This window comes from Salmo salar, chromosome 03 (assembly GCF_965601325.2).
Source record: "Salmo salar chromosome 03, fSalSal1, whole genome shotgun sequence".
Classification (NCBI taxonomy): Eukaryota; Metazoa; Chordata; class Actinopteri; order Salmoniformes; family Salmonidae; genus Salmo; species Salmo salar.
The window spans coordinates 26462525-26487927 of NC_138293.1; the positions used below are offsets into that span (position 1 = coordinate 26462525).

Here is a 25403-nt window from a genome sequence, read left to right on the forward strand (position 1 = left end):
TATTAGTTTGTAGACCAAACCGTTCGGACGCGACAGACATTTTGGTGAGAAGACCAATGATATCTCAACGACTGACAAACAGCTCGGCCACCTTCCACTACAGATGCGGAAGGCCGACATAGGCTGATGCGGTGGATTGAGATGCAGCCCATGCAAATAAACATATCTCTAGCTTAAACGGACATATCTCTAGCTTAAAATTATGTTACTTATATTAACGCACGGGTGCGTCAATAGACACTTAAGGATGAATAAATCACATAGTAAGTTCCATGGACTCTGCGTTCAATAAGTGGTTAACATGATTTTTTATGACTACCCCATCTCTGTACTCGAGTAGTGCATTTCAAGCACAGATTCAAACACAAAGAGCAGGAAGGTTTTTCCAATGCCTCGCAAAGAAGAGCACCAATTGGTAGACACTGAATATCGCTTTGAGCATGGTGCAAGTTATTTATTAGGCTATGGACGGTGTATCTATACAGCTAGTCACTACAAAGATACAGGCGTCCTTCCTAACTTAATTGACGGAGAGGAAGGAAACTGCTCAGGGATTTCACCATGGTGAAATGGTGATTTTAAAACAGTTATGGTTATGATATGAGAAAACTGAGTATGAATCAATAATATTGTAGTTACTCCAAAATACCAAATGACAGTGAAAAGAAGAACGACTACAGAATAAAACATATTCCAAAACATACATCCTGTTTGCAACAAGGTACTTAAGTAATACTGTAAAATAAAGTTGTTTTTTTCAAATCAAATGTTATTTGTCACATGTGCTGAATACAACAGTTGCCATACCAGGCAGTGATGCAACCGGTCAGGATGCTCTCGATGGTGCAACTGTAGAACTTTTTTGTCCTGAATACAAAGTGATATGTTTGGGGCACAGGAGGTTGATGGCACCTTAATTGGGGAGATGAACTTGTGATAATGGCTGGAGCGGAATCATTGGAATGGTATCAAAAACGTCAAACACATGGTTTCGCTTTGTTCCAGCTATTATTATGAGCCGTCCTCCCCTCAGCAGCCTCCACTGGTTTGGGGGCAAATTCAACACAACACATCACTGCATACCACTGTTTATATTTTCAAGCATGGTAGTGGCTGCATCATTTTATGGTTATGCTTGTCATCGGCGAGGACTAAGGAGTTTTTTTAAAATACAAAGAAATACAGCTATAAGCAAAATCCGAGAGCAAAACCTGGTAGACAAACTTACCTTTCAGCAGGACAATAACCTAAAACACAAAGCCAAATCTATACTGGAATTGCTTACCAAGATGACACTCAGGTGCCTAGTTACAGGTTTGACTTAAATCAGCTTGAAAATCTATCAGAACTTGAAGGATTTAAAAAGAATAAAACGGGCAAATATTGTACAATCCAGGTGTGCAAAGACCCAAAAAACTGTTCTCATCGTGGCCAAAATGCGTCTACAAAGTAATGACTCATGGGAGTGAGATATTTGCCAACATTTCTAAAAACATGTTTTCACATTGTCATTATGGGGTATTGTGTGTAGATGTGTGAGAAAAAAATATATTTAATACATTTTCAATTCAGGCTGTAACACAACAAAATGTGGAATAAGGGAAAGTGTATGAATACTTTCTGAAGTCACAGTATGTGTATAGCAGAAGCCTGGTCATTGGCTAGTTAAGCTATACAACTATTATACCATGGCATTGTTGAATACTCATTTCTGATTGGCTTGACAGGCATTCTAGAATGTGCATGATTTCCCTTTATAAACTGGGTGGGTCTAGCCCTGAATGCTGATTGGCTGACAGCCATGGTACATCAGACCATATACCACGGGTATGACAAAACATTTATTTTTACTGCTCTAATTACATTTGTAACCAGTTTATAATAGCAATAAGGCCCCTCAAGGGTTTGTGGTATAATGGCCAATATACCACGGCTAAGGGCTGTGTCCAGGAACTCGGTGTAACTGTGGTATATTGCCCATATACAATACCTCCTCAGGCCTCATTGCTTAAATACCGCACAGAATATTTGCATGGTAGAATTCAATGGCTATAGTTCATTCTTACATGTTCTATGTTTGAGCTGCTTTTGAAAGCAAAAATTGAATTGAAAATATTATTGGTATTGTTGAATTCGATTTTCATAATAGCAAGCTAGGACTGATGGTTTGGTTAGCTATACTAACAAGTTGTTATGTTTGGTTACCACGGAAACTACTGTAGCTATCTAGTAATAATTTACATATCAAAGCTGCAGGCTAAGGTAAAATCTAGACTTGGTTTCCTCTATCGTAATTGCTTCTCTTTCACCACAGCTGCCAAACTAACCCTGATTCAGATGACCATCCTACCCACGCTAGATTACGGAGACATCATTTATAGATCAGCAGGTAAGGGTGCTCTCGAGCGGCTAGATGTTCTTTACCATTCGGCCATCAGTTTTGCCACCACTGCTCCTTATAGGACACATCACTGCACTCTATACTCCTCTGTAAACTGGTCATCTCTTTATACCCGTCGCAAGACCCACAGGTTGATGCTTATTTATAAAACCCTCTTAGGCCTCACTCCCCCCTATCTGAGATATCTATTGCAGCCCTCATCCTCCACATACAACACCCGTTCTGCCAGTCACATTCTGTTAAAAGGTCCCCAAAGCACACACATCCCTGGGTCGCTCCTCTTTTCAGTTCGATGCAGCTAGCGACTGGAACGAGCTGCAACAAACACTCAAACTGGACCTCAAACTAGCCTCTTCTTCTTGTGTTTAGCTGAGAGCAGTGGCACCCAGATTGGTCGTCTGTTGCAATAGCCGATCCGTGACAAGGATCGACCAGCTGTTCGTTCTGAGATGCCATTCTGCACAACACTGTTGTACTGCGCAGTTATTTGTCTGTTTGTGGCCTGCCTGTTAGCTTGCATGATTCTTGCTATTCTCCTTCAAAGTCTTTCTCATCAACAAGACACTGTTATGCGTGAAAAGCCCAGGAGGGTGGCCGTTTCTGAGATACTGAATCTGGCGAGCCTGGCACTCATCATCATAACACGCTCAAAAAAGCATAGGTCACTAGTTTTTCCCCATTCTAACGTTCAATTGAACAGTAACTGAATGCTTCGATGCCTGTCTGCCTGATTTATATAGCAAGCCACGGTCACGTGACTCACTGTCTGTTGGCGCGATCCATTTTCGTGAATGGGGTGGTGTACCTAATAAACTGTCCGGTGAGTGTATTTGAGTACCATTCATATAACTAATACACTATGGCATTCATGAAGAACCATAATTGATGGTGTGTCTGAGGTAATTCACTAAGTGCACACTCTTAGTCAGTGTTCGTTGAATTACAATTATGAGCCCAGCTGCTGTGCATTCATGGTTGTGGTTGTGCAAATACTTCATTCTTCATTTAGATGTATGCAACACCTGGTCTAGAATACAAGGTAAACACTGTGGGGTCGATTCTAGGCTGCTCATTTGCAATGCAATCATGTGTGAACACCCTATAATGAGATAAGTGTCAATCCAAAGATGTGCTGTATACACATCTGGCTTACTGTATGGGGAGGTTTTGACAGCCTTATTATAAACAACACAGGTGCAATTGAAAACGACAACCCTTACTGAAAAGCAATATTATATTACATGTGTGAAATAAGTTATTACATTACAACGCAACGACTTGATTAGTGTGGTGTTAGTGTTAGTTAGCCAGCTACATAGTTGTCTGTGCTGTCTCTGTATCTAAGATAATTGTGTAGTTTGAGTTTGAGTATTATCGAGGTGTGCTAGCCAGCCGCGACGCGGCGCCAGACTTACTCAACACACCTAGTCATCATTAACCCACTGCCAGATAGCCATCCGTTACCGACTAGCAGCGCTGTAGTTACTAATACTTCACAACGGAACGATTTGACTAGTGCAGTGTTACCTAGCGAGCTACCTAGTTGTCTTTGTCATAGCTTGATAATTGTTAATTGATAATTGTTAGCTAGCCAGCCATCGAGGTTAGCTAGCCAGCTATTTCCGTCCCCCGCGACGCCATTTTTCCTAACCTAGCCAACTATTACCGACGAGCAGCATTGTTGAAACTAAATACACTACAAGGAACGTCTTGATTAGTGTTATGTTAGCTAGCTAGCTACAAAGTTGCTTTGTATCATGACAAGGTGTAGTACTGAAACTACCGAGGTTACCTAGCCAGCTACACGTTCAAAGTCAACAACGCAGCCACTGCTAGCTAGCCTACTCCACCAGCCAGCAGTACTGTATCATTTTAGTCAATAACATTTTTGCAACGTAAGCTTAACTTCCTGAACATTCGAGACGTGTAGTCCACTTGTCACTCCAATCTCATTTGCATTAGCGTAGCCTCTTCTGTAGCTTGTCTACTATGTGTCTGCCTATCCTTGTTCTCTCTCCTCTGCACAGGCCATACAAACGCTCCACACCGCGTGGCCGCTGCCGCTCTAACCTGGTGGTCCCAGCGCGCACGACCCACGTGGAGTTCCAGGTCTCCGGCAGCCTCTGGAACTGCCGGTCTGCGGCCAACAAGGCTGAGTTCATCTCAGCCTATGCTACCCTCCAGTCCCTAGACTTCCTGGCGCTGACGGAAACATGGATCACCACAGATAACACTGCTACTCCTACTGCTCTCTCCTCGTCTGACTACGTGTTCTCGCATACCCCTAGAGCATCGAGCCAGCGGGGTGGTGGCACTGGAATCCTCATCTCTCCCAAGTGGACATTCTCTCTTTCTCCCCTGACCCATCTGTCTATCTCCTCATTTGAATTCCATGCTGTCACAGTTACCAGCCCTTTCAAGCTTAACATCCTTATTATTTATCGCCCTCCAGGTTCCCTTGGAGAGTTCATCAATGAGCTTGACGCCTTGATAAGTTCCTTTCCTGAGGATGGCTCACCTCTCACAGTTCTGGGTGACTTTAACCTCCCCACGTCTAGCTTCGACTCATTCCTCTCTGCCTCCTTCTTTCCACTCCTCTCCTCTTTCGACCTCACCCTCTCACCTTCCCCCCCTACTCACAAGGCAGGCAATACGCTTGACCTCATCTTTACTAGATGCTGTTCTTCCACTAATCTCATTGCAACTCCCCTCCAAGTCTCCGACCACTACCTTGTATCCTTTTCCCTCTCGCTCTCATCCAACACTTCTCACTCTCCCCCTACTCGGATGGTATTGCGCCGTCCCAACCTTCGCTCTCTCTCTCCCGCTACTCTCTCCTCTTCCATCCTATCATCTCTTCCCTCTGCTCAAACCTTCTCCAACCTATCTCCTGATTCTGCCTCCTCAACCCTCCTCTCCTCCCTCTCTGCATCCTTTGATTTCCTCTGTCCCCTATCCTCCAGGCCGGCTCGGTCCTCCCCTCCTGCTCCGTGGCTCGACGACTCACTGCGAGCTCACAGAACAGGGCTCCGGGCAGCCGAGCGGAAATGGAGGAAAATTCGCCTCCCTGCGGACCTGGCATCCTTTCACTCCCTCCTCTCTACATTTTCCTCTTCTGTCTCTGCTGCTAAAGCCACTTTCTACCACTCTAAACTCCAAGCATCTGCCTCTAACCCTAGGAAGCTCTTTGCTACCTTCTCCTCCCTCCTGAATCCTCCCCCCCCCTCCTCCCTCTCTGCGGATGACTTCGTCAACCATTTTGAAAAGAAGGTTGACGACATCCGATCCTCGTTTGCTAAGTCAAACGACACTGCTGGTCCTGCTCACACTGCCCTACCCTGTGCTTTGACCTCTTTCTCCCCTCTCTCTCCAGATGAACTCTCGCGTCTTGTGACGGCCGGCCGCCCAACAACCTGCCCACTTGACCCTATCCCCTCCTCTCTTCTCCAGACCATTTCCGGAGACCTTCTCCCCTACCTCACCTCGCTCATCAACGCATCCTTGACCGCTGGCTACGTCCCTTCCGTCTTCAAGAGAGCGAGAGTTGCACCCCTTCTGAAAAAACCTACACTCGATCCCTCCGATGTCAACAACTACAGGCCAGTATCCCTTCTTTCCTTTCTCTCCAAAACTCTTGAACGCGCCGTGCTTGGCCAGCTCTCTTGCTATCTCTCTCAGAATGACCTTCTTGATCCTAATCAGTCAGGTTTCAAGACTGGGCATTCAACTGAGACTGCTCTTCTCTGTGTCACGGAGGCTCTCCGCACTGCTAAAGCTAACTCTCTCTCCTCTGCTCTCATCCTTCTAGACCTATCTGCTGCCTTTGATACCGTGAACCATCAGATCCTCCTCTCCACCCTCTCCGAGCTGGGCATCTCCGGCACCGCGCACGCTTGGATTGCGTCCTACCTGACAGGTCGCTCCTACCAGGTGGCGTGGCGAGAATCTGTCTCCGCACCACGTGCTCTCACCACTGGTGTCCCCCAGGGCTCTGTTCTTGGCCCACTCCTATTCTCGCTATACACCAAGTCACTTGGCTCTGTCATATCCTCACATGGTCTCTCATATCATTGCTATGCAGATGACACACAATTAATCTTCTCCTTTCCCCCTTCTGACAACCAGGTGGCGAATCGCATCTCTGCATGTCTGGCAGACATATCAGTGTGGATGACGGATCACCACCTCAAGCTGAACCTCGGCAAGACGGAGCTGCTCTTCCTCCCTATGAAGGACTGCCCGTTCCATGATCTCGCCATCACGGTTGACAACTCCCTTGTGTCCTCCTCCCAGAGTGCTAAGAGCCTTGGCGTGACCCTGGACAACACCCTGTCGTTCTCCACCAACATCAAGGCGGTGACCCGATCCTGTAGGTTCATGCTCTACAACATTCGCAGAGTACGACCCTGCCTCACACAGGAAGCGGCGCAGGTCCTAATCCAGGCACTTGTCATCTCCCGTCTGGATTACTGCAACTCGCTGTTGGCTGGGCTCCCTGCCTGTGCCATTAAACCCCTACAACTCATCCAGAACGCCGCAGCCCGTCTGGTGTTCAACCTTCCAAAGTTCTCTCACGTCACCCCGCTCCTCCGCTCTCTCCACTGGCTTCCAGTCGAAGCTCGCATCCGCTACAAGACCATGGTGCTTGCCTACGGAGCTGTGAGGGGAACGGCACCTCCGTACCTTCAGGCTCTGATCAGGCCCTACACCCAAACAAGGGCACTCCGTTCATCCACCTCTGGCCTGCTCGCCTCCCTACCTCTGAGGAAGCACAGTTCCCGCTCAGCCCAGTCAAAACTGTTCGCTGCTCTGGCACCCCAATGGTGGAACAAGCTCCCTCACGACGCCAGGTCAGCGGAGTCAATCACCACCTTCCGGAGACACCTGAAACCCCACCTCTTCAAGGAATACCTGGGATAGGATAAAGTAATCCTTCTAACCCCCCCCTTAAAAGATTTAGATGCACTATTGTAAAGTGGTTGTTCCACTGGATATTATAGGTGAATGCACCAATTTGTAAGTCGCTCTGGATAAGAGCGTCTGCTAAATGACTAAAATGTAAATGTAAATGTAAGTGTAAACTTATACAGAGATTGCATATATACAGTACCAGTCAAAAGGTTGGACACACCTACTCATTAAAGGGTTTCTTAATTTTTTTACTATTTTCTACATTGTAGAATAATAGTGAAAACATAAAAACTATGAAATTACATATATAGATTCATCTAGTAAAAAAAAATGTGTCACACCAGCCTTCGCTTTGGCTCCCCCTCAAGTCCAGCTCAGGCGTTCCCTGTCGCTGGCCTAGCTGCAACCCCGGAATCGCTCTTACTATTTCCTGCATACTTTATTATTTTGCACTTTGGGATTTGTCCCACTTTATAATATAGCGCTTTAATAAACTCAGTAGTTCTAAACCTGCGACTGCCTCCTGCCTACTCCTCTCTACACTTGTGACAAAAAGTGTTAAACAAATCAAAATATATTTTCGATTTTTCATTGAAGCCACCCTTTTCCTTGATGACAGCTTTGCACACTCTTCACTACTATTCTACAATGTAGAAAACCCCTTTTGGACACACCTACTCATTCCAAGGTTTTTCTTTATTTTTACTATTTTCTACATTGTAGAATAATAATGAAGACATCAAAACTATGAAATGACACATATGGAATCATGTAGTAACCAAAAAAGTGTTAAACAAATCAAAATATAATTTAGATGAGATTATTCAAAGTAGCCACCCTTTACCTTGATGACAGCTTTGCACACTCTGCATTCTCTCAACCAGCTTCACCTAGAATGCTTCATTAAAACACAGCTAAGCCTTGTCTGTGTCCAAAATGGTACCCTGTATTGTGCACTACTTTTAACCAGGGCCCACTTTACCTTTATTTAAGCAGGGTGTCACCATTGACACCAGGGTCTCTTTTACAAGGGAGCCCTGCATATACAATTTTATTAGACAAAATCTAAATTAAAATACAATATAAAACAAATAAAAATACAGCACAATACAAATATTCAAGGAAAACAATTACGTTCCTCAATAGGAATGTCCGCAATCAGTATTTTAATTGCCTGAGGGACACCAGAACATCCCATTGTAATGTGTTTTTTACCGTAATTTCCGGACTATTAAGCGCACCTGAATATAAGCCGCACCCACTGAATTAAAAAATATATATTATGTTGAACATAAATAAGCCGCACATGTCTATAAGCTGCAGGTGCCTACCGGTACATTGAAATAAAATAACTTTACACAGGCTTTAACGAAACACGGCTTGTAACAAAAATAAATAGGCTTTAACGAAACACGGCTTGTAACAAAAATAAAAAATTTGCAGTAGGCTTTAGTTGTCTTTTTGCACTGAGTCAATTCCTCACGCTGCAGTTTCCAACGTCTTATCATCGACTCATTAAGACCAAGCTCCCGTGCAGCAGCTCTATTTTCTTTTCCAACAGCCAGATCAATCGCCTTCAACTTGAAAGCTGCATCATATGCATTTCTCCGTGTCTTTGCCATGATGAGGATGACAAAATGACTACCGTAATCAGAATGATGGGAAGTTTGAGAGCACTCGATTTAATCTAAACAGTAAACAACAAAGTTGTTTGACCTTAACCCGTTCGGCAATTTCATTGGTCTAATGAAAGCTTCATGCCGCCAAAAAACTGAGCACGTCACAGAATGTGTTTTTTTGAAAAAAAAAAAATTGAAAGCGGGAAAAATCCATATATTAGCCGCGTCATTGTTTAAGCCGCGAGGTTCAAAGCCTGGGAAAAAAGTTGCGGCTTATAGTCTGGAATTTACGGTAGTTGGTTCCAGGCCAGCATCCCGGAGTCGACTCCTCACTGTTGACGTTGAGACTGGTGTTTTGCAGGTACTATTTAATGAACCTGCCAGTTGAGAACTTGTGAGGGCGTCTGTTTCTCAAACTAGACACTCTAATGTACTTGTCTTCTTGCTCAGTTGTGCACCGGGGCCTCCCACTCCACTTTCTATTCTGGTTAGAGCCTGTTTTCTCTGTTCTGTGAAGGGAGTAGTACACAACGTTGTACGAGATCTTCAGTTTCTTGGCAATTTCTCGCATGGAATAGCCTTCATTTCTCAGAACAAGAATAGACTGACGAGTTTCAGAAGAAAGTTCTTTGTTTCTGGCCATTTTGAACCTGTAATCGAACCCACAAATGTTGATGCTCCAGATACTCAACTAGTCTAAAGAAGGCCCGTTTTATTGCTTCTTTAATCAGAACAACAGTTTTCAGCTGTGCTAACATAATTGCCAAAGGGTTTTCAAATGATCAATTAGCCTTTTAAAATGACAAACTTGGATTAGCTAACACAACGTGCCATTGGAACACAGGAGTGATGGTTGCTGATAATGGGCCTCTATACACCTATGTAGATATTACATTAAAAACCTGCCGTTTCCAGCTACAATAGTCATTTACAACATTAACAATGTCTACACTGTATTTCTGATCAATTTTATGTTATTTTAATGGACAAAAAATTTGCTTTTCTTTCAAAAACAAGGACATTTCTAAGTGACCCCAAACTTTTGAAAGGTGGTGTATATTTTTTTAGCAAAGTTAGGTAAATCGGAAGCTTGTGTAGTAGAGCTTTGTAAACAAAAAGGGAATAATTAAGTTATATACGGGACTTTAATGAGGACCAGCCACCCTTTTGATACAGGATGCAGTGGTGAGTAATAAAATTGTCATCTTTGATAAAGCAAAGGTCGCTGTGGTGGACGGCGTCCAAAGGTTTAAGAGTAGTGACTGCTACAATCTGGTAAATGGTGTCATGATAGTCAAGAACTGGCAGGAAATTTGACTGTACAATCTGCTTCCTGCTATTTAGGGAGAGATCTATTTTTTTTAAAAGAAGAACACTTCAAATCTGAACTTTTTAACAAGCTCATGCATATTTTTTTTAAACATGAAAGCTTTGTCAATCCAATTGCCCAGATATTTATAAGTGGGACCCGATCAATGGGAGAACCATCCAGTGAATAAATATGTGAGAATTAGAGAACAACATATATTTAGTCTTAACCCAAAGTAAGTACAAGTTTTAAACCAACCAGGGCTTTCAGTAAAGCAACAAAGTCAGATTGCAGGTCCAACATAGTGTGGTTAACAGTTGGAGCAATGGCATACATAACAGTGTCATCTGCATACAGATGAATATTACAAGTTTTAACCGATAGACCAATATTATTTATATAAACAGTAAAGCAAACAAGTCCCAATACCAACCCCTGTGGTACACCTTTTGTATTATCCAAGAAACTAGACTTGAAACTATCAGAGAGATCATTCTCAAACCACTTGCAAGAAACCTGATCCAAGCCTATTTTTTTCTTTGTAAAGGCAAGATGACTTGGAAATTGGACGGTAGTTATCTAAGTCAGAAGGATCTCCTCCTTCATGTAGGGAGAGGACATGTTGCACTTTTCAGATCTTAGGGATAACACCAGAAAAGGTTTTGGGGAGTTTTGTTTCAGAGATTTGACTACTTTCCAGAAGTTCGCTGGATTAGCACCATTCTCAGATACACATTTCAAGAAGTATGTTTAATGCTTTTCTAACCAGAGATAAATATTTCTCAAATGTCTGAAGGACTGCCAGTCAGACATACTATCAGCCAATCTACCCTTAAAACCTCTTAAGGATTCGCCCTTTTTTCCCCAATTTTAGTCTAAAATGACATACCCAAATCTAACTGCCTGTAGCTCAGGACCTGAAGCAAGGATATGCATATTCTTGATACCATTTGAAAGGAAACACTTTGAAGTTTGTTGAAATGTGAAATGAATGTAGGAGAATATAACACATTAGATCTTATAAAAGATAATACAAATATGTATATATTTTTTGTACCATCATCTTTGAAATGCAAGAGAAAGCCCATAATGTATTATTCCAGCCCAGTTGCAATTTAGATTTTGGCCAGTAGATGGCAGCAGTGTATGTGGAAAGTTTTAGACTGATCCAATGAACCATTTCATATCTATTCAAAATATTGTATCAAGACTGCCCAAATGTGCCTAATTGGTTTATTAATACATTTTCAAGTTCATAATTGTGCACTCTCCTCAAACAATAGCATGCTATTCTTTCACTGTAATAGCTACTGTAAATTGGACAGTGCAGTTAGATTAACAACAATTTAAGCTTTCTGCCCATATCAGATATGTTTATGTCCTGGGAAATGTTCATGTTACTTACAACCTCATGCTAATCACATTAGCCTAAGTTAGCTTAACCGTCCTGTGGGGTGTGACACCAATCCTGTAGAGGTTAACCCATGCTAAATTTCTTTCCTGTAATTTTTCAGACAATTCATGCGTGAACCAAGGGTTTGATCTATCCTTTACTCTTCGTTTTTTTTTATACAGAGCCTGCTTTTCTGCAACAGTGTTAAACAGAAAAGTAAAACAGTTCAGGGCCTGATCCGAGTCAGAGATACATGACACAATCTCCCCGTCACACAAACCCAGACGAGACATGAAATGTTGCTCATTTAAATTAAAATGTATCTTTATCATAATGCGTGGGTGGGATTTAGGTAGCTTAGCATCTCTTATGCAGGCAATGGGACAACAGTCACTGAGCTCATTAGCAAAGATTCCATTGGCAGTGTACTTATGAGGGGCATTTGTTAGAATATCTAAAAGTGTTGATTTTTCCGGTGTTTAAAGTTGGGGCGAGTTGGTTTAGTTAGATTTAGCTCAGTACAAATATCTTTCTGCCTATCTGATACTGGCATCAACCAATCCAGATTTTTTTTAAATAATAATATTTATCACAAGCTTTGTTAACAACAGGTGTATACTAACGGTGAAATGCTTACTACGGACCCTTCCCGCAGAGAGAGAGAAGATAGAGAAATTATAGAAAAGTAATAATGCCTAATAATACAATTAATAATACATACACAATGAGTAATGATAACTTGGCTATATACATGGGGTACCAGTACCGAGTCAATGTCCAAGGGGTACGAGGTAATTGAGGTAGATACGTAGATATAAATAGGAAAAATTACTAGGCAACAGGATAGATAATAAACAGTAGCAGCAGCGTATGTGATGAGTCAAAAAGGCAGATCCGGGTAGCTATTTGGTTAACTATTTATTTAACTAACTATTTAGCAGTCTTATGAATTGGGGTTAGAAGCTGTTCATGGTCCTGTTGGTTCCAGACTTGGTGCATCAGTACGGTTTGCCATGCGGTAGCAGAGAGACCGTAATGTTATGACTATAACTATTGTTCTCTGAAGGAGGTAAAAGAGCCTCTTGTACCTCTTGCCTACTTCATTGAACAGTAGTTATAGTCATAACGTTACATTCCCTTTCAGTCGGTCAATTTTGGTACAATATAATATGGGAAATATAATCACGCCGACCCCAACAAAAACTAAATGAAACGGCTCATAGCAGACCCCCCAGACATGACCCTGTCAGAGACACTGAGATAGCGGCCACGTGTACTTTTAAAATGGAGAATGCTTGAAAAGCTCCTGTAAGAACATAAGGATGTCCCTCACAGAGCAATGAAAAGGAACCATCCGTTTATCTTGGCAACAGAGCTCAAACGCTTGCCACTTACACACATACAGCCCTCTCGTGGACGGCAACCTTGAGGACTGAATGGTAACAATAATATTCTGAGGTAAACCTCAAGCCATCAGATTGGCCCTCTCATTGAAAAAAATAGACAACCCTGCGCTTTTTCTCGCAATGCGTAAATATCTGCGTTGGCCCTGCTGAACATTTCCCATATAAGGGAGACCACCCAGGGGTGTAGCCTCCACTCCTGAGAGAGAGGGCCCCACCTAGATAAAAGATCTGCACCTGAGTTGTGGCAACCAGGCACATGCGTCGCCCGAAGCGAGAGCATAATGCTCACTGCTCCCCAGCAATAGTGAGCGAGCCAAAGTTATGTTGATGCACGCCACTACTGACATACTCTTGGTTCTGACCAGCACAAGCCGGCCCAACAAAAGCAGGGTGAAGTACCAAGTGCCAGAAACAAATCAAATCAAACTTTATTTGTCACATGCGCCGAATACAACAAGTGTAGACCTTACAGTGAAATGCTTACTTTACAAGCCCTTAACCAACAATGCCGTTCAAGAAGAGTTAAGAAAATATTTACCAAATAAACTAAAAAGTAACACAATAATAAAAAGTAACACAATAAAATAACAATAATGAGGTTATATACAGGGGGTACAAGTACCAACTCAATGTGCAGGGGTACAGGTTAGTTGAGGCAATTTGTATATGAAGGTAGGGGTGAAGTGACTATGCATAGATAATAAACAGCGAGTAGCAGCAGTGTACAAAATCAAATGGGGGGGGGGGGGGGGGGGGGTCAATGTAAATAGTCTGGTGGCCATTTGATTATTGTTCAGCAGTCTAATGGCTTGGGGGTAGAAGCTGTTAAGGAGCCTTTTGGTCCTAGACCTGGCGCTCTGGTACCGCTTGCCGTGCGGTAGCAGAGAAGACAGTCTATGACTTGGGTGACTGGAGTCACTGACAATTTTAAGAGCTCTGGGTAATTAATATGCATTGCACTCCGCACCAGTGTCCATACCTCGCAATTGAGTTGCCATCGTACAGTGCGCCCCACCCACCCACGACAGGACATGTCTGTCATGATCACCTTGTGGATACAACTCCGCCCCTGGGAGTCCCCTTAAAATACCAGAGGGTTCCACCAATGGGCCATGGCCTGTGGGCCTGACAGGGACACCCGAAGCATCCGGCTTAGGCTGCGAGATGCACCCAGGGGTGCGGCTAGCACCCAGCATTGGAAGGGTCATATCAACAATAGCCCCACGGGAACAGCTTCCATCATAGAAGCCATCCTCCCCAGTTGGCGTAGGCATTGTTGAAAACACACTCTGTGACCCAGCCGAAATTTGGAAGCAGAGCCGGAACCCAGACACACCCCGTGGGGATAGAAACACGTGATACGCGAGTGAGTCTAGTTCGAGGTCCAGAAATGGAATGGAGTCAGACAGCTCTTTTTCTGGAATCTTATGAAGCCTAGAGACTGAATACGGGATAGTGGCATGGATGTGTGTAGCACTGCTTGCCCCCTCAACTCGGCCGCCACCAGCCAATCGGCTGTAATAGCCGGCGGCTCGTGAGCATTCTGAGTTTGTAAGCCCAGCTCAGTTAATCCCTACCATTGTGTCGCTAAGATGTCATAATGCCTTAGTAAATGTACATTATACCAGGGGCATTGGTAGACAATGTAAGTAACCTAATTTGTGTCCCTCTAACTGCCCTGAATGCCACTGCTGATCCTACAGCTATTGTATGCAGCAATCATGTGCCTATGAACCAGATATATGCTGTTAGCAGAGGCGGTGTGCCCTAGTAGGAAGTCCACTGTGTGCAGCTCACCCTGCACTAACATAAATAACATGAGAATATCTACTTCTGCTAAGCTTCCCAGTAAAGCAATGAAAACAACCAACATATGTAGGTTAAGAAACAAGGTTCATGAAATAAATAACTTGCTAGTAACAGATGACATTCATATTCTGACTATCTCTGAAACTCACTAAGATAATACCTTTGATGATACAGTGGTAGGAATACAACGTTTACAGAAAAGACAGAAATGCCAATGGTGGCGTTGTTGCTGTTTATATTCAGAACCACATTCATGTAAGGATCTCATGTTAAATACTGTTGAAGTAATATGGCTACAGGTTCATCTGCCTCACCTAAAGCCCATTCTAGGGGGAAGCTGCTGTAGACCACAAAGTGCTAACAGTCAGTGTGAAATGCTTGATAATGTATGTGATATCAACAGAGAGGTATATTTTCTGGGTAATTTAAATATTGACTAGCTTTCATCAAGATGCCCACTCAAGAAAAAGCTTCAAACTGTAACCAGTGCCTGCAACCTGGTTCAGGTTATCAGTCAACCTACCAGGGACCTTACAAACAGCACAGGAAAGTATTGATCACATATTTACTAATGCTGCAAAAATTAGCTGGAAAGCAGTATTCAGATCCATTGAATGTAGTGATCACAATATTGTAGCCATATCTAGGAAAACCAAAGTTCCAAAGGCTAGGCCTAATATAGTGTATAAGAAGTCATACAATACATTTTGTAGTGATTCCTAGGTTGTTGATGTAAAGAATATTTGTTGGTCCGTAGTGTGTAATGAGGAGCAAACAGACACTGCACTTGGCACATTTATGAAATTGCTTATCCCAGTTACTAATAAACATGTGTCCATTAAGAAAATTACTGTAAAAACTGTTCAATCCCTGTGGATTGATGAGGAATTGAAAAATGGTATGGTTGAGAGGGATGAGGCAAAAGGAATGGCAAATAAGTCTGGCTGCACAACCGATTGGCAAACGTACTGCAAATTGAGAAATCATGTGACTATTCGAAACTAAGATAAATGACATAAAGAATGATAGTAAAAAGCTTTGCAGCACCTTAAATAACATTTTTGGGAAAAAGGCAAACACAGCTCCATCATTCATTGAAGATGGCTCATTTATCACAAAACCAACTGATATTGCCAACTGCTTGAAGAATTTTTTCATTGGCAAGATTAGCAAACTTAGGCATGACATACCAGCAACAAACACTGACACTACACATCCAAGTATATCTGACCAAATAATGAAAAGACAAGTGTTGAAATTTTGAAATCCATAAAGTGAGTGTGGCAGAGGTGAAAAAAATGATTGTTGTCTATCAACAATGACAAGCTACCAGGGTCTGACAACTTAGTTGGAAAATTACTGAGGATAATAGCAGACGATATTACAACTCCTATTTGCCATAGCTTCAATTTAAGCTTACTAGAAAGTGTGTGACCTCAGGCCTGGAGGGAAGCAAAAGTCATTCCGCTACCTAAGAATAGTAAAGCCTCCTTTACTGGCTCAAATAGCCGACCAATCAGCCTGTTACCAACCCTTAGTAAAGTTTTGGAAAAAATGTGTTTGACCAGATATCAATTTGTTTACTGTAAAATAGATTGTAACAGACTTTCAGCACGCTTATAGGGAAGGACATTCAACAAGCACAGCACTTACACAAATGACTGATGATTGGCAGAGATAAATTGATGATAAAAGGATTGTAGGGGCTGTTTTGTTAGACTTCTGTGCAGATTTTGACATTATTGATCATAGTCTGCTGCTGGAAAAACATATGTGTAATGGCTTTACACCACCTGCTATATTGTGGATAAAGAGTTACCTGTCTAACAGAACACAGATGGTGTTCTTTAATGGAAGCCTCTCCAACATAATCCAGGTAGAATCAGGAATTCCCCAGGGCAGCTGTCTAGGCCCCTTACTTTTTTCAATCTTTACTAACGTCATGCCACTGGCTTTGAGTAAAGCCAGTGTGTCTATGTATGCAGATGACTCAACACTATACACGTCAGCTACTATGGCGACTGAAATGACTGCAACACTTAACAAAGAGGTGTAGTTAGTTTCAGAATGGGTGGCAAGGAATTAGTTAGTCCTAAATATTTCAAAAACTAAAATCATTGTATTTGGGACAAATCATTCATTAAACCTCAACTAAATCTTGAAAATAATGAATGTGGAAATTGAGCAAGTTCAGGTGACTAAACTGCTTGGAGTAACCCTGGATTGTAAACTGTCATGGTCAAAACATGTTGATACACAAATAGCTAAGATGGGGAGAAATGTTTCCATAATAAAGTGTTGCTCTATCTTCTTAACAGCACTTTCAACAAGGCAGGTCCTCCAGGCCCTAGTTATGTCACACCTGGACTACTGTTCAGTCATGTGGTCAGGTGCCACAAAGAGAGACTTAGGAAAATTGCAATTGGCTCAGAACAGGGCAGCACAGCTGGCCCTTGGATGTACACAGAGAGCGAACATTAATAATATGCATGTCAATCTCATTACTTGTATTTGTGAGAGGTACTGACATGTTGAATGCACCGAGCTTACTGTTTGAACTACTGGCACACAGCTCGGATACCCATGCATACCCCACAAGGCCAGGTCGCAGTTGTAAATGACAACTTGTTCTCAACTGGCCTACCTGGTTAAATAAAGGTGAAATAAAATAAATAATAAACAAGACATGCCACCAGAGGTCTCTTCACAGTCCCCAAATCCAGAATAGACTATGGGGCGCACAATACTACATGGAACTCTATTCCACATCAAGTAACTGACTCTGGCATTGCAAGTACACAAAACCCTGGCATTGGAAGCACACACACACACACACACACACACACACACACACACACACACACACACACACACACACACACACACACACACACACACACACACACACACACACACACACACACACACACACACACACACACACACACACACACACACACACACATTAAATTGGCCCAGATAGCAGATAACATGTGGCCTACTGTAAGCTGTGTGTGACTGGAACACAATGGATGCACAAAATAAGATGCCACCAGGGAGAAATTGCATTGAGAATGGAAGCAATATCCCCTAATAGCGTGTTACGCTCTATTTAATGAAGGACATTTCAAAGTTAAAGCTCAATCTCATTAATAATGGATTTACAATGTGGTTTTATTCAATATCACCCCGACATCAGTATAAGTTTCTATTTAGGTATTAAACTTGAAATTAATGTGGGTACATTTTCATGACAATACATTTATTCTGACATTGTGTGCTCTTTGCAAAGAGTATGTATTGTAGCAAATTCAGGGGGAGCCCCAATCAGGACTCGAACCTGGGTCCTGCGACTGTCAAGCCAACACCCAACTGTTATGCCAAGAGGTCCAAATCTCTTGACAAGGTTGCTAGGTGTTGGGTTAAGATCGCTATATTATCCCTTCCTTCGGGAGAGTGTGTCTGTCCCAATGCTTCTCTACATCAAGTCCCTCTCATATGTACACGCCTCTCCAATGGCTGCCCTTGAGCCATCCCACTTCTGACACCAAATTTAGTGAATTCAGTGGGTAGCCCCAACCGGGACTCAAACCCAGGGACAGCGACTGTCAAGTCAAAACCTTAACCATTACGCCAAGAGGTTCAAACCCCTTGACGAGGTCGCTAGGTGCTGTTTTAATGTCTCTACAGCAGGGATCATCAACTAGATCTAGCCGCGGGCCAATTGTTTTATTGAGCGGATGATCAGGGGGCCGGAACAAAATTACAAATAATTTGTAGACTGCAAATTGACCGCAAGAAGCCCAAACAGATATAATATTTGACTAAAACATAATAATTTCAAACCTTGCTTACATTTGTATTCAATCAAATATACATAAGTGTATGTATATATATATATATATATATATATATATATATATATATATATTTATTATGTGTGGGAATACTTTGGAACAGATTTCCAAAATTAAAATCACTTGGAGCTGATTTGCTGGTGTTTCGTATACTACCTTCAAAAGTTTGGGGTCACTTAGAAATCTCCTTGTTTTTGAAAGAAAAGCACATTTTTTTGTCCATTAAAATAACATCAAACTGATCAGAAATACAGTGTAGACATAGTCATTTACAACATTAACAATTGTAGCTGGAAACGGCAGGTTTTTTTTAATGAAATATCTACATAGGTGTATAGAGGCCCATTATCAGCAACCATCACTCCTGTGTCCCAATGGCACGTTGTGTTAGCTAATCCAAGTTTGTCATTTTAAAAGGCTAATTGATCATTTGAAAACCCTTTTGCAATTATGTTAGCACAGCTGAAAACTGTTGTCCTGATTAAAGAAGCAATAAAACTGGCCTTCTTTAGACTATTTGAGTATCTGGAGCGTCAGCATATGTCGGTTCGATTACAGGCTCAAAATGGCCAGAAACAAAGAACTTTCTTCTGAAACTCGTCAGTCTATTCTTGTTCTGAGAAATGAAGGCTATTCCAGGCGAGACATTGCCTAAGAAACTGAAGATCTCATACAACGTTGTGTACTACTCCCTTCACAGAACAGAGCAAGCTGGCTCTAACCAGAATAGAAAGAGTGGGAGGCCCTGGTGCACAATTGAGAAAAAAGACAAGTACATTAACGTGTCTAGTTTGGGAAACAGAGGCCCTCACAAGTTCTCAACTGGCAGCTTCATTAAATAGTACCCACAAAACACCAGTCTCAACATCAACAGTGAAGAGGCGACTCCGGGATGCTGGCCTTCTAGGTAGAAAGTTATTTACATCATTAACAATGTCTACACTGTATTTCTGATCAATTTGATGTTATTTTAATTGACCAAAAAAATTGCTTTTCTTTAAAAAATAAGGAGATTTCTAAGTGACCCCAAACTGTTGAACAGTAGTGTATATATATATAATACATATATGTTTTGCTCAGAAAACCAAATGAAACCACCGGCCACCAGTTGGGGAACAGTATTGATGTCCATCCTCATGTGTTGAGGTCTACTTGACACACACATTATATAGCACACAGCATACCCTCAACCTCAATGTTCAGAACCCAAATGTTTAAAATATATATTTGATAAATTATTAATTTAGGGAGATGAATGTGATTTATTGCTGTTGGTTTCCTTACACACACTGTACTTGTTTGTAAATAATAGGCCTAGCTGTAATGAGTAACACATTTGTATACTAAGCTGGGCTGCATACATCTAGGCCTGTGGTGTGAGGAATTCAATTCATCATACACAACTTTGAGTTCGCCATTTGATCAAGCACATTCACAAAGATATCACATCATGAACTATGATCCCATTTTGTTTTACGACAGACTATTTTTTCTCCCAGTTATTGTTTATTCAAGACATAACACCAATCACCGCACCAAGAGTCTACTCAGGGCACTCAAGGGGCTTTACAGTGCGCGTAAAAGCTGAAATGCTATACGTTCAATGGCAGGTGGTGCCTAATAACGAATGATGGGCATGATGGGAGCCAAGTGTACCAAATGTGTAGGCCTACGTGCAGAACATAGGTAGGCTTACTAGGCTAATTGGCTGCAGCTACTCCATTCATTCAAAATAGCATATAAAACGCTTACCTCCAAATCTGCCCAAACTGCAAGATGTGGATGACGGATTGCGCGGACCAGATAAAGACTGAACAGGACGCCGACCTTTGCTTATTAGTCCGGGTTGCCGTGCTGCTGTTACTGTTGCTTGTGGTGTTGCTCTTGCTGGCGGTGGATGCCTGTTTTTGAGGTGTGGACGGTTGGGCGCCCACGTCTCCATGTGAAGCAGAACCGGTCAGCAGCTTCCCATCCATGTGGGATGAGCAGTTTGCCGCACCGGCGGCATTTGAGCTCTCCTCGGTGCTGAAATCGTGGACGAACCATCGGAAACTGAAGACTTGGACGGAGAACGACCCTAGCACCACAAAAAATAGTGTGAGTCCGAACCACCAGTACTCGCGACGGAGGTAATAGTCGACAGAAAGCCAAATATCGGTGCCTACATCGGCGAAATACACCGCCACTGCGGCGAGGATCCATAGACAGTCCCATATCGTGTATTTAGTTTGCTGCTCTCTGCCAAGGCGAAGACATGTCGATTTAGAACCACAGCACCGAGATTCCCCATTCACGAAGTCTCCATCCCCAATTCCCGAATCCGGCTGCGATCCTGGAACGAGTCCTTGTACTGAGCCCGAGTGGTCCGAATTCTGCAAAGGTGTGAAAGCTACATCGCTCTTTTTCATTTTCAATACCCCATCCGATTTAGCGGCCATTATCGTAGCTTTCTCTTTCTCCTCCTGCCAACACCGTATTTTCTCCTCCCGTTTTCTCGTCTCCCCCTCGGCTTCTATTTTCCAGGCGAAGATATACTGGGCTGGGCGACTTACTCTTCCGCCAGCTACAGCGCCGCCTGTTCATAACAAAGCAACACTGCCGCTCGGCAGCGGGTACGAACCATATGCTCTCCCATGGCACATACTTAAAACTATGACATCATTGCTTTGCAACTCTTTCACAATCGCTCCTCACCTCACTGTTCTCACCAATAGCCACAATAGGGCTACAGCATATTGCAATTCACTCTGACAGGCCCGATTAATCCAAATAGGCAAAGAAATATATAAAATATGCTAGCTTTTTACTGACCGGTTATGTAAATGTGCGGGGATAAAACTGTATTACAAAGGACTACAACAAAACGAATTGTAGTCATATAGCCAATATGTCAGGTCGACTAAACACTTGACCAACGATGCTCAAAATACAACAGCCTAATCCAGAGGGAATAGGGCTTCAGTGCTGCCACAATGAGATAATACAATAGCTATGAATAACTGGAGCAGTGACGCACCCAATAGCACGTGCTGATTTGTGGTTAAGTAGTAAATTATTCCACTATTCATAGATGTAGGCTATTTATGCAGGCTGGTTAAAGTGCATAAAACGGTTAATTCAGCACCATGGACAGCTCCCGCGTCAAACCTCCTTCATACTGTACTGCTCATATAGAGTGGGTGACCAAGTCCCCTCGTTTATCACTAGAGGGACCCGAGACCATCATAAGGCAGGTTGACCCGGGTTTATTCGACAAAAGCAATGTCGCAAAAACAAAAAAAATCATTGCGACAAAATTAGCCATTTGACAGCGGTGGATTCTTTTTTTGTCGAACTTTTTTTAACTAAATGATAATGGAAACGGTGTTTTTGCTGAATCATTTTGAAGGTAGCCTCCGCGATGTCACTGTGTAACTATAAAGCTCCACTACACATTTAATTCTAAATGCCTACTACTTGCAAAATCATGTTTTTCAAGTATAAAAAATAATATTTATTTGTAGGACAAGGATTGTCCTGACTTTCAAGAATACCTGAATTGCTTCATTTTGCTTTTCTGGTTGGCTGGCAAGTTTCACCATCCAATTGTTTCAGATCTACAGTAGTGCAAGTTTCAGCATGGCACGGACCGTGGCGAAACGTTGGCACATGACAATTATTAGAATACGGCAAATTTGACCAAATTCTTGTATTATATCCATTCTGGCTTTTGCAGGCTACCTGAGACATGAAACAGATAGGTGGGAGCAGTGGCGACCTGTCATTCAGGGCAGGTGGTGCAGAGCCTGTTTTGCATTTTATTTTGGCATTAATATGTGTCATATATCAGTTTGCAAACAATGTAAAATAATAATAATTGAGTTAATAAAGCCACTATACAAACATGGTCTCTTTTTTGCTTTCTTAAGGTAGCTCCAAAACGCAGGTTTCAGCCTAGCTCAGTGCTTTCTGTGGTGGTGGGGCAGCCAGCAGAAAATACAGAGGTTCAGAGCGTAGAGGTTGGTAATGTTCTCTAGTTGCGCATGATCGGCTCAATGTTCTGTCACTCATGGGGACACTACGTCACCACAAAATCTACAGGGAGAGCTCGAAAATTATTGCCCCTTGGATGCTGCCATAGAGTTACATTAGAAGTGCCCATTCAAGAAGGCTCAAGGTCATTGGCCACAGATAAAATTATGTCAAATCACATATCTACCATAGCTTTGATTGGACATGTTAACATCATACTTTCAAGATCTTAGCTAGCAAGCTAGCAGTCATCATCATGAATCAAGTCGACAATCTACTGGCAAATCCTTTTCAATCCTTGTCATATGAAGAGAAATTATAGATAAAACGTATCAGTGCTCATCGGCCATTGGACATAAACATTACACAACAAGTTGGAAATCGCAAATTCAGCAATGAGTGGTTTGGAAGGAATCCGTGGCTAACTGCAAGCAATCACTAGATTGCTATTCAGTGGAGTGGCTGTGTGGTCCCAAGTCCACACAGCCACTGGGATTAAGGGTCTCTTTTCCAAGCTTAAAATTATAAACATTCAACATTGACCATGTTCTCAATGAAGAATGATTTGTGCCGTGCTCAAAACAACTGGAAACTCGGAACTGGGAAATCTTTCAGTGAGTTCAAGACAACTGGGAACTCTGGAAAAAACGAGCTCAGAATGGGAAAATATGTTTTTAACGGTCATCGAACTCAGAATTGTAAATCGGTAATTCTGGCCTCTTTCTAGAGCTACAGCCTGAAGATCACTAACATCATGATTCAACCTTGTTTTTTTCAGAGTTCCCAGTTGTCTTGAAAGCACCATAAATCCAGAGAATGCCAGACTTTGATGACAAAGTTTTATGACAAAATTTGCCCTCAAAGGACCGCCGCACCACCTCCCCGTTCAAGTGAGCACAGCACAAGGTGATTCCAAAAATGTTGTGTATGCTGCTGCATAAATGATGTAATATGCCAGGGAGATATGGATACCGTAGCTAAGAAAGTAATAGTAAGTATATGTTGTGTAGTAAGCTGTTAATAGCCCATGTGTCTCACCCAATAATTTGGTCTATTTTCCCCTCTTCATTTTGCCTACTGTTCTGACTTGATGGTGCACATGTAGCCTATAACCTGTTTTAGAGAAATGTAATCATTGAATATTGTAAGAGCTTTCATTGTCTGCCCCCTTTATTTATCCTACGATTCTGACATGGTGTACAGGGAGAACACTGTAAGAATGCCGCATGTTCTGAATTCTGTCACTGTACATTTCAAAAGTGCTGAACAAATAACGATATTGACTATATCCGTCCTAGCTCACTCATTATTGTCTTAATCAAAATTACGGATTGCCTCTTATCCACTTGTCGTCTCCTTATGCCATAGTTTGTACATGTCAATTGTCAGTAGAAACCACATTTGTTTAAGCAAGTCAGCCATATCAGCAATGTATTTTTATAAGGCAGTAAATGAGACTGAATTAACTGTTTCTCTGCCAGACAAGGCTCTGTTGATAGCCAGGTGTAGCAGTGGTAAGGTGTTAGGTCTGCTGTTGGGACAGCTTTATGTAGGCCCTAACAGTTTGTGGGCACCGTTTGTCACCATTATAGTGCAATTAGTGTATTGTGTAATGTTGTGTTGTGGCTTTGCTGGCATGCATCCCACATATATATTTTTTTCCCCCAACAAGATTTACATGCTAACATCGCCACTTGGTGGGAGGCATAGGATACAATTTACTAATGAGCAATTTGCCTAAATGGGTAATGAAAACAACTCAACCACCTAATTTGTATTCAACATTTGTAAAATTTACAGACAAATGTTCTGTTTCCATCAGGCCTGTCCTGATTTGTTTGTACTTTACTCACAAAAAGGTTGGATGGAAATCTGGTTAATAACCAGGCACATTTGCTATTCAACAGTTTTTGTGACAAAACTATTGCTAGAGTTGAAAATGTGATGGAAAAACATTGAACATTTGATTTGGTACATGAAAACTTAAGCGAAAAAGTACATTTTGTGTGCCATAAGTCATCATGCACAGATTTTTATCCGCAACAAGTCAGTTTGGTGGAAACACACCACTGGTGGGAAAAGCTGTATAACAACCAGAAAGAAATGTGTGAATAATGAAATGTGTGTGTACAGAAAGTTTCTTAGAGCATCCAGATATAAATATGGACCCAATCACAGAGGAAAATGAATCCATGACCCATGACTGATTGACAGGCAGGTGAGACTAGAGGTGTGAGAATACAGAGATGAGGAAAAAGAGTACAACTCTATACTTCTCTATTCCTAAACACTAACACATCCATCATTGCTTACATAGTGGCACTGTGGCACCTAGGGGCCCTGCCTGACAACCTTAGCCTCCCTCCCGGGCAGCAGATCTGCGACTCATGTTAAAGCTTCAAAGATGACAACATCTGTCATCATTAGCTGTGCAGGGGATGTAAATACCTTGGCTTGACTCGCACTGCCAGCGTTTGGCAGATCCCATTTCAAGCCCCACCAACGGAAGATGGGTGTCACACTTCTTCTTCCGCCATTGGCCATTGGCCAGTACTGTGTATGCTGCTGTGCCTGTGGCCATCTCTCTCTCTCTCTCGCTCTCTGACTGCCACAGCCCCACCACCTATGGACAACTAGGCCAGAGTGATGGTGCGGTCAGTTGGTGCTGTGGCCTCTCCGAGGCACCT

At 42.4% G+C, this 25403-nt stretch overlaps 1 protein-coding gene across 1 annotated transcript in view; it reads right to left on the reverse strand.

The window, feature by feature from the left end:
- Positions 1–21492, reverse strand: part of LOC106599359 (XK-related protein 4) — a 95918-nt gene extending 74426 nt beyond the window's left edge. Inside the window, exon 1 of the mRNA XM_014190558.3 lies at positions 20458–21492. Within this exon, the coding sequence (XP_014046033.2) occupies positions 20458–21143 (686 nt within the window). The 5' untranslated portion in view covers positions 21144–21492. The remainder of the gene's footprint in view (positions 1–20457) is intronic.
- Between the last annotated feature and the right edge of the window lie 3911 nt (positions 21493–25403).